Source organism: Canis aureus, chromosome 15 (assembly GCF_053574225.1).
Source record: "Canis aureus isolate CA01 chromosome 15, VMU_Caureus_v.1.0, whole genome shotgun sequence".
In the NCBI taxonomy this organism is placed as follows: domain Eukaryota; kingdom Metazoa; phylum Chordata; class Mammalia; order Carnivora; family Canidae; genus Canis; species Canis aureus.
In genome coordinates this window covers 55,181,456-55,194,514 of record NC_135625.1, presented here as the reverse complement: position 1 = coordinate 55,194,514, position 13,059 = coordinate 55,181,456, and the positions used below count along the sequence as shown (strand labels likewise).

Below are 13,059 nucleotides of genomic sequence, written 5' to 3'. Positions count from 1 at the left end.
TTTAATATTTTATCAGATCTTATTTAAGTTACATATGGAAGTTCTAAGGCAGGTTAGCCATGTAAATATTTGAAATTAAATACAAAAATCAGGGATGCTTGTCTTTATTCTAGTTGTTAAAAAATATGTGAGTATATAATTTCTAGAATTGCTTACTACATAGGAAACAATCCTGGTAAAATTTTCTGTTTTGCCATCCCTTTAGATTATATATATATTCTCTGGAAGTTCTTGCTAAGATATAGAACTCTGATGGTGAAATGGTGCAAGAGTCCCTTACTTCCTTACATGGGTGCTTTAGGAGCAACACTCCTAGAGAGTTTGAGAGTATAAAACACTTTTAGAATATAGGCTGAGACACCTATGTTTGATTATTACATACTATCATAAAACAGATATGAGATTTTGCATTACTAGAGTTCTCAAAGTACAAATATTGATTCTGGCCATTAAGAACACTGTCCTGAAATATAATCTTAGATATTAGTTGCAGGGTGGGGTATTTTTGAAACCCTTTTAAAGGTGCAATCTCAAGAAAGCATCAAACTGGCACAAAACAAAAAGTCATCTGGAAGATTTCATGAATGTGACCTATGAATAGAGAGGCAACGATAGTTGTAGAACACTACCCTGGATTTATCTTTGAAAACTGACATGAAGCATAATTCCTTCTAAATATAATCCTCCATTGTAGTGAGCAATATATTTTATTTTAAAGTAACTTTGCATAAACTGCAGTACACCTTCAAGAATACAATTAGCACTAAATCCACATCTGAATCAATCTGTAACCAAACATCTTGATAGAGATCAGGACTTCCTGGTAATCTGTAGTTTCCATTATAAATAGTAAAGCAAATATAATTAAGGGATGAATCCAGGTACCAAATTATATTTTATAGCAACATGTCTCATTATGTACCCACCATCTTCAGCTAGATAAACCACAGTATCTTCCTTGGAATTTGGATAAAGGGGTTCCATCTCTAGGCCTGTTGGGGTGTACACTGGCTCAGGATAAGAAGGAGTCCAATCTGGGGAGAAAAGAGAAAACTTTGTTTGAATACTACTTCAAAATAAAATGCGAAATTTTTATTGTATATTTTCAAACTATTCATTGGTATATCTAGGCTAAAATTTAGTGTTTCACGCAGGGCTTAACTATCCAGGCTTTCTCTCTTTCAACTATCCAGCAAGCTAGCTATGGATTGTTCCATGGTAGTTGGATAGGGTTTAAGAGAAAGTAGAAGTACACAAAGACTTTTGAGACCTAGGTCAATACTTGCATGCTATTGCTCTAAAATTTACATATTACATATAATGCAATGTACAAATCTTTATTGTATGTTCAATGAGTTTTGACAAATACATAGATGTCCATTCTCTTTTATTAGAAAGGAAACAAATTGCTGAACCTTTTTTCAAAGTGGTTGCACAATTTTACACTCATACCAACTCTAGTTCCAGTTCTACATTCTAATATTTGGAGTTGTCAGCCTTTAAAATTTTTAAAAACTCTGCCATCCTCGTGTAAAGTGGTATCTCACTGTGATTTTCATTTTCATTTCCCATGTTTAATATTTTTTCCACATTTATCAGCCATTATATGTCTTCCCCTTTGAGCAATATCTATTCAACTCTTTTGCTCATTTTTAATTAGTTTTCATTTTATTATTGGTTTGTAGGGATTTTTCGTATAGTTTGCACCCATGTTGTCAGGTATGTGCCAGTAATATTTTCTTAGACTGTGGCTTGCCTTTTCATTTTGTTAAATATGTCTTTTGATGAGAAGTTTTAAATTTTGATGAAGTCTAACTTATTATTATTGTTTCTTTTTCCTTTCTGGGTCCTCTCTAGAACTGTTCATATCCTATGGTTATGAAGATACTGTCCTATGTTTTCTTCAAGGAGCATTATGATGTTAACTTTGACATTTAGGCCTGTGACTTATCTTATTTTTTTCAATTAAAAAAAAATTTTATTTATTTATTCATGACACACACACACAGAGGCAGAGACACAGGCAGAGGGAGAAGCAGGCTCCATGCATGGGCCCAACGTGGAACTCAATCCCAGGTCTCCAGGATCACGCCCTGGGCCGAAGGCAACACTAAACCGTTGAGCCACCCGGGCTGCCCAGGCCTATGATCTATCTTGAATTAATTTTTTTTTGTGCTGAGAGGGGTACAGGTCAAGGTTTATTGTTTTGCTACATGGACATCAGGTTGTTACAGTATTAATTATTAAAAAGACTTATCTCCACTGGATTGCTTTGGTGACTTTATAAAAAATAATTTGGTCTAAATGTGCTAGTCTATTTTCAGATTCTATTATGAAATACTTTTTTGCCAATTATTTGTGCTCATTTTTAAAATCTACTGAAACATACTTCTACCCATAACTCACATGGCCTGAAATAAACCAAATATTTAAACAAAACCTTTATGAGGAATCATACTTATGAGAAGTACAAAACCAAAGAAATACAGTTCTGTGCTTTATCACAGAGCATATATCACTTAGATCAAGATCTATTACATTGCCAGCCCCTCGGATCTCCACTCATACCCCCTTCTAATCATTTATTTCTTCTTCCCTTTGAAATATAACCATTGACCTTACTATAATGTAATTACTTCTTCATTTGCCTTTATAATTTTATAATCTGAGTATTCATATATATATTCATAAATATATCTACATAATTATTGAAATGAAACTATAGCTTTGTTTTGCCTATTTTTATACTTACATAAGTTGAATTACATAATACATATTCTTCTCTGCTTTTCACATATTTGTAAAATCAGTCCATCTTGTGGTGTGTTGCTGTAATGTGTTCTTTTCTATTGCTATAGAATACATTAAAATGCTACATAAAAGTGCTCCAATTTATCCATTTCTACTTATAATGGGCATCAGGTTGTTTCAGGTTGGGGCTATTTATAACAGTGTTGCTATGAAAAGCTTTATACATGTTCCTTGGAGCCCATGTGCCCACAAATCTCTTGGGTATAGATTCTGAGGTAAGAATTCTAAATTTTAGGACATATATAACTTAACTTTTAGTTGACAACGCAAAGCTGTCAACCAATGTATACACCCACCAGCAGGTTATGCTCCATACAGTCAACAATGCTTAGTTTAAGTTAAAATGTAAAATGTAGTCTCCTCTGACTTCCATGGCATAGTACTCATCCACTGAGGGACATTTGGGTTGTCTCCTTTTGGCTATTGTGAACAATGTTGCCATATTAACAAGTACACATAAGTTTTTTGGAGGGCATATGTTTTATTTCTCATCAACACATGTTATCAGACCTCGATCCCAGTCATCCCAGTGGCTGTAAAGTGTTATTTCAATGTGGTATTAATTAGCATTTCTCTGATGACTAAAGATATTGAATATCTTTTCATGTGTGTTTTTTTTTAAGATTTATTTATTTATGATAGACATAGAGACAGAGAGAGAGAGAGAGAGAGAGAGGCAGAGACACAGGCAGAGGGAGAAGCAGGCTCCGCCGGGAGCCTGACGCGGGACTTGACCCAGGACTCCAGGATCGCGCCCTGGGCCAAAGGCAGGCGCCAAACCGCTAAGCCACCCAGGGATCCCCTCTTTTCATGTATTTATTGGCCACATTTATCTTTGGAGAAACGTCTTGGTAGAAGTAGCCTAAAAAATGGAAAATTTTTGAAAAAAATAAAGTAATAGTGTGAACTAAGTTTATTATATAACAAAGTTTGTAGTTTTAAAGCTTTAGCTAAAAGCTTTAAAATTCATGCCATAATATTGATAAGTTAACAGAATAGAATAAAATTCAAAATTAGACCTAAAAGTTTAGCACTAATTGTGGCATTTCCAACCAGCTTACAGAAAATAATAATTTTTAAACAAGTGGCCAGATGGTTAACAGAACTGGATTGAGAGCTTGCTTCTTGTATCAAAATGTCCTGGGGATGGATGAAAACTTTAATCACAAAAAATACAATTTGAATAGAACTAAGAGAAACATGAGAATTTCAAAACCCAGAAGCCACAAAAAGTGATAGACAAAATGATTACATAAAAATTTAAAAATTCTGCATGCTAAAGATAAAAGGCAAATGACAAACTGAAAAAAAGTATGCAATATATATGACACAGTAAGCTGATCTGCCTACATAGAAAACACTGATCAAGAAGATGACAATAAGTACAACAAATCATAAAATGTGCAAAGGATTTTATCAGACAGTTGACATAAAAAGCCAATAAACACACCTGTTGGCCATTTTTATGTCTTCTTTGGAGAAATGTCTATTCAACTCCTCAGTCTGTTTTTAAATTTAGTTATTACTGTTTTTGCTACTGAGTTATAGAAATTCTGCATGTATTTTAGAGATTAGGGATCCCTGGGTGGCGCAGCGGTTTAGCGCCTGCCTTTGGCCCAGGGCGCGATCCTGGAGACCCGGGATCGAGTCCCACGTCGGGCTCCCGGTGCATGGAGCCTGCTTCTCCCTCTGCCTCTGTCTCTGCCTCTCTCTCTCTCACTGTGTGACTATCATAAATAAAAAAAAAAAAAAAGAGATTAACCTCTTATCATATATGTGGTTTGCAAATATTTTCCTGTTCCATAGGTTGCTTGATAAGAGTCATCTGTCTACTTGGGGCTTTGGATCCCACGTTCCTATTGGAACGTACTAATCTAAGACCATGAGTTTCCTCATTAAAATTAAGGTTGGCAAAGTAAGTTTGCTAAAATTTGAATTCCAAAAATTAAGAACATACCAATATGCTGGACCTTTTCATCAATGACCTCACAGTGGTATGGCCACCGTGTTGGGCTCAGTGGACCAGAAGAAGAGACACCATATAAATCTCGTGGTTCACGAAGACGTGGCACCCATCTCCCTAGTTGATATTCCAACAGTATCTGGGTAGTTCGGGGGATAAATGGGTCCCTAATAGAGTCACCTGAAAAAAGATTCAAACACAATCATGAGTGATAAGCAGCAAAATCTCAATTCCTATAATTTTTTAATATATTCTTTTTTCCCTTCCAATACCATTAATTTGTGAATATTTGTGGATATCATCTTATAATTCATGCCATTTAAAAAATCACTATTGAAATTTTATAACAACTGATCTTCACAATAGCTAAAAAAAGTATTTGTTGAACTCAGATACTATTAATTGATGCTGAATTCTCAGTGTTATTCCGAAAACATTTGTTTCTTGCAGCTTTTCTAGCAAATTGTCTACTTTTGAGTCTTTTTTTTTTTTTTTTTTTAAAGATTTTACTTATTTGACACAAGCAAGGGGAATGGCAGGCAGAGGAATAGGGAGAAGTAGGCTCCCTGTTGAGCAGGAGCCCAAGCTGGGTTCAATCCCAAGACCCTGGGATCATGACCCGAACGGAAAGCAGATGCTTAACTAACTGAGCTACCCAGGCAACCCATCTTTTTTTTTTTTTTTTTTAAGATTTTATTTATTTATCTGAGAGACAGAGAGAGCACAAACTGGGGAGAGGGAGAAGGAGATGGACAAACAGACTCCCTGCTCAGCACAGAGCCTGATGTGGGGCTTGATCCCAAGGCCCCTGGGATCTTGAGTCGAAGTCAGATGCTTAACCGACTGAGCCACCCAGATGCCCCTACTGTAGAGTCTTCTTAAACTTAATCACACTGAGGCAACTATTTGTCCAATGGGTTAAATATACTCCATCAGCATAATTCCTCACCACCCACTGGCATTATATTCTCAAAGGTAGCTAGTAAACTCTCAGTCACAACTTTTTCTCTGTTCTCATTCTAGGATCACTGTGTAACACAACTCGAAGAGCATAATTCACATAGAACACAATGGCATTGCCTCTTGTGTTTTCACTACCTACTTGCAGTGTAGGGGCCCTGTCCTTTTCTATGGGATAGCTTGGGGCATCAATTTGATGTGGATAATCACTCCTCCCTAAGCTCATGTTCCTTGTCTTTTATGATGCAACACTTTCTGGTTTTCTCCCTACCTTTCACATACGTGGTTCTCCATTTGTCTCACTGATTCCCCTTGCTTTCCCACCGCCAAAATGTGGCTTTTTACCCAGATTTAGTTTTGAGCTATTTTTTTAAAAGAGCAGATATAGCAAGTTGGACTAGAAGCAAAGTTCTATCATTTTGTTTCTATATGATTTTGCTTGGCTAATGCAGCCTCTTTGAACATAAATTTTACCATATGTAAATGAGGAATAATAATACCTTCCCTTGTACTTCTCAGGTTTGGTATTTAGATCCATTTATTCAACAGTTATTAAGCATCTAGTATTTCATTACGTGAACAGATACATTTTGCCTAATTTACAGTATGACTCAAAAATGGCAAGGCAGCTATGAATTAGTAAATAAAACTAGATCCATATCTCATACTATTTGTAAATGTAAATTATGGAGAAATTAAATACCAAAATTCAAAGTCTTTAGAGAAAAGCTAGATGATTATATTGGTGACCTTGGGGGTAGGGAAGGCCATTGTAGCTTAAAACAGATATAAACACAGAGAGCCACAAATAAATAATGATAAATTTAACATCAAAATAATTCTAAATATAAGCAACATTCACAAAGGATTACTATAAACAGGCAATTCATTATAAGAGTGACTATAGACAAACGTAATTCTCAATTTCTTCAGCAATAAAGGAAATGTTAGTTAAAATGGTGAGTTACCTCCTTTCTTCCACAAATTATCAAAATTTTAAAAAGAAAAAGAGTGGCAAGTACAAGTAGTAGTACAAGTCCATAAACCAGTACTACAAATTTTCTATGAGTATAGATATGTGCATAAATGCAAAGGAAAAGGCCTAGAAGGATACATACCAAACTGAGAAGAGTAGGTATCTCAAAAGATTTGTTTTAGGATGATGGTTTAAAAAAAAAGAGAAGAAAAGAAAAAGGAAAAAGAAGAAAAAAGAAAAAATTAAAATCTTATCTTCAATTTCAGATAATCTGTGATGAGAATATTTAGAATATTTTAGTGTGTATTTGAAAACTCTAAATACAATACTAAATGTATAAATTTTAAAAAATCAACTATACATCAAGATCCCACATATATGTACACTTGCAAATAAATGGTTTTATTAAGGAAACTCTTTACATGGGCATAGTTCATTTTTTTTTTTTTTTTTAATTTTTTTTAAAATTTATTTATGATAGTCACAGAGAGAGGGGCAGAGACACAGGCAGAGGGAGAAGCAGGCTCCATGCACCGGGAGCCCTATGTGGGATTCGATCCTGGGTCTCCAGGATCGCGCCCAGGGCCAAAGGCAGGCGCCAAACCGCTGCGCCACCCAGGGATCCCGGGCATAGTTCATTTGAATAAAGATGTACTTTAAAAACATTGTCCATTATAACTCGAGTCATACTGTAAATTTTTTTTTATTTTTTATTTTTTTATTTATGATAGTCACAGAGAGAGAGAGAGAGAGGCAGAGACAGAGGCAGAGGGAGAAGCAGGCTCCATGCACTGGGAGCCCAATGTGGGATTCGATCCCCGGTCTCCAGGATCGCGCCCTGGGCCAAAGGCAGGCGCCAAACCGCTGCGCCACCCAGGGATCCCGAGTCATACTGTAAATTATAGAGCTAGTTATTTAAAGAAATGCCTATGTAATTCCTTATGTTAAGTGTAGCCTTTTATAAATAATGACTACTTTTAGTTTCATTAAATATCAGGTTTACCTAAAACCTTTAAAGTCTGAACTCCAAGAGATGCTTATAAAAGTGGATATGTTTTCTTTCCTTATCCAATACCAGAATGCACTTCTATATTAATCAATCTGACTTTTTTCTAGTTTCTACACTTTCTTACTTTTCACTGACCTTGAGTGAATACTCAAGGTTTTATCCTAAAGAGAAGGGAGATTATATGGACAAGTTCAAACCTGTTAAAAGTGCACACGAGTGGATATCTTCGCTTACAAATTTCATTAAGTTATCCTCATCCTAAAACAAGAGAGTTTTATAATGTTTTTTTTTTTAATACCAATAGTTTCCAAATCCAGAAATTTTTTTACATCTATTTGAGTACTTAGAATTGAGTGCATCTAATCTTTAATGAATGAAAAAAACCCAAAGGATTATTATGGGCTACTGGTCTCAAAGTGCCCAACACTTCAAAAATCCTGAAACCTTTAAGTTTTTATCTTTCATTGGTTAAAGTCATATTAATGAATGTACGGAGGGAATAAATTTTAAAGATTCTTGGTAAACTTGGCAGAACAGTTTAAACTATGAATAAAATGAACAAAAAGAAGAAAAAGAAAAAGAAGCACAGAAAGCCATGGACTTAAAGGGTGATACGTTATTTGAAGGGAGCTTGTTCTGGGACCTTAACCTCACTAAAATGTGAAGGAAATCACTCAAAAATATGTACTAGATCCAAACTATTTTGTAATACTGTGTTTTGTTTTTTCCTTTTTTCTTCCTCCGTGTCCTTTCCTTTGTTACATCAGAGCCACATTAAACCTATTATGGGGATACAAAGTAGGTCTAGAACAGATGGGATCCAGTATTATGATACATACTACGATGTAACAGAATTAATACATATAAGTGAACATGATTTATAAAAATAAAACTTTAGTAATGATTTAGTACACACTGTTAAGTAAAACTCAGAAGCATCTTAGCCAAAATATTTTCTCATAAAGACAGTATCGATGTAGGTTCTTCTGAGATGGGGCATACTGCACATGGTAATAGCTTGGCTTTCAAATTATTTTCCAAATTCAGTGACAGGTGATTTAAACATCTAATTGATTTCTGCATCCAGTTGAGTTTATGGTATTTTTTTCCTGGGAATTTATAACACAAGTTTTATTTGAAATTAAGTAGGAATAAAGTCGAGAAAAACATACTGACTCATCTTCATCACTGATTGTTCCATCTGAATAGTCTTCTTTTTCTGAATCTTCTGACATTTCTTCCAATAACTGGCTTGAAATCTCTTTTATTACGTAGGCAGGCTGTAAAACAATTTCTAGGGAACTTACTGGGCAGTTTTCTGCTGAATTTGAAGGTGTTCATTACATTAAATGACTAACCCCCGGATAGAGCCAACTGTATGTAATTAACAGCGACAACAGGCTTCTCTAAAACCTAAATTAATTAGGACACAGCTAATCAAACATTCAACTTCGAACATCTGAAGAAATCTTCCATTGCCATGAAAAAGAGACCAAAACCGCAGTAACAGGCGAATCAAGAGAATAATTTAATTGAGAAGGAAATCCCAGCACGCAGCCCTGTATTTAGTTCAACACTCACATCCTGTATTTAGTTCAACACCCGGCAGAGCAGGTTCAGAATAATCCTGAGGGTATTTAAAAAGATCACGAATCAAAGAAAAAATCATAGTTACTCAATGAAATCTAACAATATGGTCAAAAAAAAATTTTTTTTTAATTTTTGCTTAATTTTCCATTGACCAAAAGCTCAAATGGCTGCCCTACACTTTCCTCTTTATGTTGTGGTTACTATTCTATAGATGATGCTCTCTCTGTGCGATGGTCTGGGATACCGCAGATACCCTGGAAATACTCCACTGCTCTCCCCTGAACCGCAGTAGCTCTCAGCAGGTTCTACCCGCCGCGATCGCTACTCCTCCCACGCAACCGCCCCCCCCCCCGCCCCGGGGTCATGAAGACAACCGAGTAACAGCACCTCCGTCCTAAGATGCTGTCACTTTTGCGAGGACCAAAGCAATTGACCATTAAACAACCACGAACGCCACAGAGAGGACGTCCCCAGCATCCCGAGGCCGGGACGGCCGGGTCTGGGCGCCGCCACGGCTGCAGATCCGGGAACCCGCGCGCCCTGCCGCGCTCCGAGGAGCCCACCTAGGCGCTGACCTGCGGCACCGCGAACCCGGAGCCTCGGGAAAGCCACACGCTCAGGTCCTCGCCCGGGCGCCCGCGGGGGGCGGGGGGCAGGCACCGTCACTTCCCCGGCGCGGAGGGTTTCATCGGCCGCGAGTCGCGTGGGCCAGGCGCTCCTGCCACCCTCGCGGCGGGACGGCGCGGTGCGCGGAGGGGCTCATGCCCCGGGGCGCGCGGGCTCCCCGCAGGGCCGGGGGCGGGTCTCGTCTGCGACGCTGTTTCCCTTTCGGCCGCCCTGGCCCGTCCCCCTCGTCCCCCCCGGCCCCGCCCCGCAGTCCTGGCCAGGCTGCTGGTGCCTTCCTTGCGGGGTGCAGACGTCCTGCCCCGCCGCGCCTAAGCCCTAGCGGCTGGAAGGAGCGCAGCTGTGGTTCAACAGCCCCGCCCCGCCTCGCCCCGCCCCGCCCCGCCTCGCCCCGCCCCGCCCCGCCCCGCCTCGCCCCGCCTCACCCCCCGGAGGCGAGGCCACTCGTTTCCAGGGCGACGAGACGCTTTTCCCCCCCCACAACCCGCCACACACACAGCCTCCCCCTCGCGAGACTTCCCACAGTTCTCGGGAACCGCCTAGCGGCCGGCGCACGAGCGATTTGGGCCGAGGAAGCGGAGTGCCCGGGGCATGATGGGAGCTGGGGGCGGGGCGGGGCAGAGCGAGGTCGCAGCGGCGCTGGGAGGCGGGCGCGTGGCGCCTCCGCGGCGACTTGTCCCTGCGGCTCTGCACGTGGGTCTTGGCCTCCTTTCTGAGGGGCCCCGCCGAGCGTGCTCCTTAAGACTTGGGCTTCGGGGGATCCCTGGGTGGCTCAGCGGTTTGGCGCCTGCCTTTGGCCCGGGGCGCGATCCTGGAGACCCGGGATCCAGTCCCACGTCGGGCTCCCAGCTTGGAGCCTGCTTCTCTCTCCTCCTCTCTCTCTCTCTCTGTCTCTCTCTCTCTCTCTCTCTATCTATCTATCTATTTATCTATCGTGAATAAATAAATAAAATCTTTTAAAAAATTTTAAAAAAAGACTTGGGCTTCATGGGCAGCCCGGGGGCTCTGCGGTGGAACGCCCGCCTTCGGCTCCTTGTAGGGAGCCTGCTTCTCTGGCTGCGTCTCTGCCTCTCTCTCTCCCTGTGTTTCTCATGAATAAATACATAAAATGTTTTTTAAAAAAAAGACTCGGACTTCGTGGGCAGCGCGGGGGCTCAGCGTGGAGCATCTGCCTTCAGCTCAGGGCGTGACCCCGGGGTCCTGGGTTCGAGTCCCACATCGGGCTCCCTGCATGCAGCCTGCTTCTCCCTCTGCCTGTGTCTCTGTCTCTCTCTCTGGGTCTCTCATGAATAAATAAATAAAATCTTAAAGAAAAAAAAGACTTGGGCTTGGGTGGCCTTTACTTGTACCCATGTGAGCTGCATCCGGCACGACCACGTGACTCCTCATCTTCATTCGGAAAACGAGACTTCGCTTTCAATACTTGACAGAGGAGCGATGCATGCACAGAATTCTCATCAGCCCGGAGTCTTCCCAGGATCCCAATCGTTGGCGAATGTGTAGATCGCTTACTACCTTACGAGGCGCTACCGCAAATCGCTTGCCCCGCATTATCTAATGACATAAGGGTCTTCCGGGAACAGACGGACACTCTGGTACCTCGGAGCCCCAAAGACGCCGTTCCTGAAATCATCTTGATGTCCCTCCTGCTCTTAGTTCTGGGGGACCATTTAATATATCTGAAACAGTTTTCCAGGTGCAGCTGAAAAAGCCTTCAAGATGTTTGATGTGTATGGGAGGGAAAATGTTCTAAGTTCTTTGGGCTGCTGTATTAATTGCATTGATAGGAGATTAATAGAAAATTGAGTTTCATGTCTTAGGTATGGGTACCTCGCCCTGACCTGAGAGGCTCCGTGGGGGGCAATGGAGGCCCATATGGCATCCTGAATGAAGGAAAAGGTGGGGTCTGGGGCTTCAGAGGGAAGGTCCACGATTCACAGGAAGATGGGAAGAGCAAATGTGTGCCTTGCTGAGCAGGAACAGCAGGACACAGAGAGGAATCTGAACAAACAGGCCCTGCCAAGCTTCTCAGGCCTACTACACCTAGCCCAGCCTCTTCCTAGTTACCTCTGGTGAGAGCTGTTTTCCTGCAGCAGGCCCTCTTTCCAAACTCTTAGAGGCAGTTAAGGGGGCGACAAAAAGCTGGGCCCAGATTGTCTTCAGCTTAAAATACTGTGCATGCCCAGTGGCATATGTCATAGATGCTTGGTCTGAACCCCACCAGGTGCCTTTATAGCTGCACTTTTTTTTTTAAAGATTTTATTTATTTACTCATGAGCGACACAGCAAGAGAGGCAGAGACACAGGCAGAGGGAGAAGCAGGCTCCATTCCTTGCAGGGAGCCTGATGTAGGACTCAATCCTGGGTCTCCAGGATCATGCCCTGGGCTGAAGACAGGCACTAAACCACTGAGCCCCCCAGGGATCCCCACTGTACTTTGTTTATGCCATACACATGCAACTAAAGGTGATGTGCCCAGAGAATATTTAAATACGGAATCTTATTTTTCTGGTGGATTTTAGAGTCATGGTTGCAAACCATAGGATGTCAGATATACAAGGTGAAGAAGCTCCAAGAAATGATCTAATCGGGTTACATAAGCAATTAAAGGCAGAGTTGGGGCTTGAGTCTCGTGGTTTATAGTCTAAATATTTACATAGACATATTTCAAGTAGTCCTATGGAGAAGATTATTTTAGTGCATAAATACTAAAGAATTCAACAAAACTTTGAAAATCATAATCAGAAAGGGAGACAGAACATGAGAGACTCCTAACTCTGGGAAACAAAATAGGGGTGGTGGAAGGGAGATGGGTGGGGGGTGGGGGTGACTGGGTGACGGGCACTGAGGGGGGCACTTGGTGGGATGAGCACCGGGTGGGTGTTATTCTATATGTTGGCAAATTGAACACCAATAAAAAATAAATTAAAAAATAAAAATAAAAACGTTAAAAAAATAAAATCATAATAATTTATTCTTTCATTAATTCCACTAATTTATATTGAATGCCTACTGCTCATCAGGGATTGTTGTCGAGTAAGGCTATTGGAGGAAACCAAACAGACATTCCTCAGGGAGGTTATGGGGGAAGACAGACAAGCCAATAAAAAACAAATGAACAAAACC

At 40.6% G+C, this 13,059-nt stretch overlaps 1 protein-coding gene across 19 annotated transcripts in view; it reads right to left on the bottom strand.

The window, feature by feature from the left end:
- The window catches only part of AGBL3 (AGBL carboxypeptidase 3), a 65,320-nt gene extending 54,914 nt beyond the window's left edge, over nucleotides 1–10,406 (bottom strand). For 2 of the 19 annotated variants that reach the window (XM_077850003.1, XM_077850005.1), the window contains exons 1-6: nucleotides 9,885–10,218; nucleotides 8,892–8,999; nucleotides 7,917–7,977; nucleotides 6,853–6,873; nucleotides 4,769–4,954; nucleotides 927–1,034 (exon numbers count right to left, since the gene is read on the bottom strand). In XM_077850003.1, coding sequence (XP_077706129.1) covers nucleotides 927–1,034; nucleotides 4,769–4,954; nucleotides 6,853–6,873; nucleotides 7,917–7,977; nucleotides 8,892–8,954 — 439 coding nt within the window. In that variant the 5' untranslated portion in view covers nucleotides 8,955–8,999; nucleotides 9,885–10,218. Of the gene's footprint in view, nucleotides 1–926; nucleotides 1,035–4,768; nucleotides 4,955–6,852; nucleotides 6,874–7,916; nucleotides 7,978–8,887; nucleotides 9,000–9,696; nucleotides 9,849–9,884; nucleotides 10,219–10,358 lie in introns of those variants that run through there. The other 17 variants (XM_077849998.1, XM_077849999.1, XM_077850015.1 and 14 more) reach the window with 15 other exon arrangements.
- Nucleotides 10,407–13,059: the final 2,653 nt, after the last annotated feature.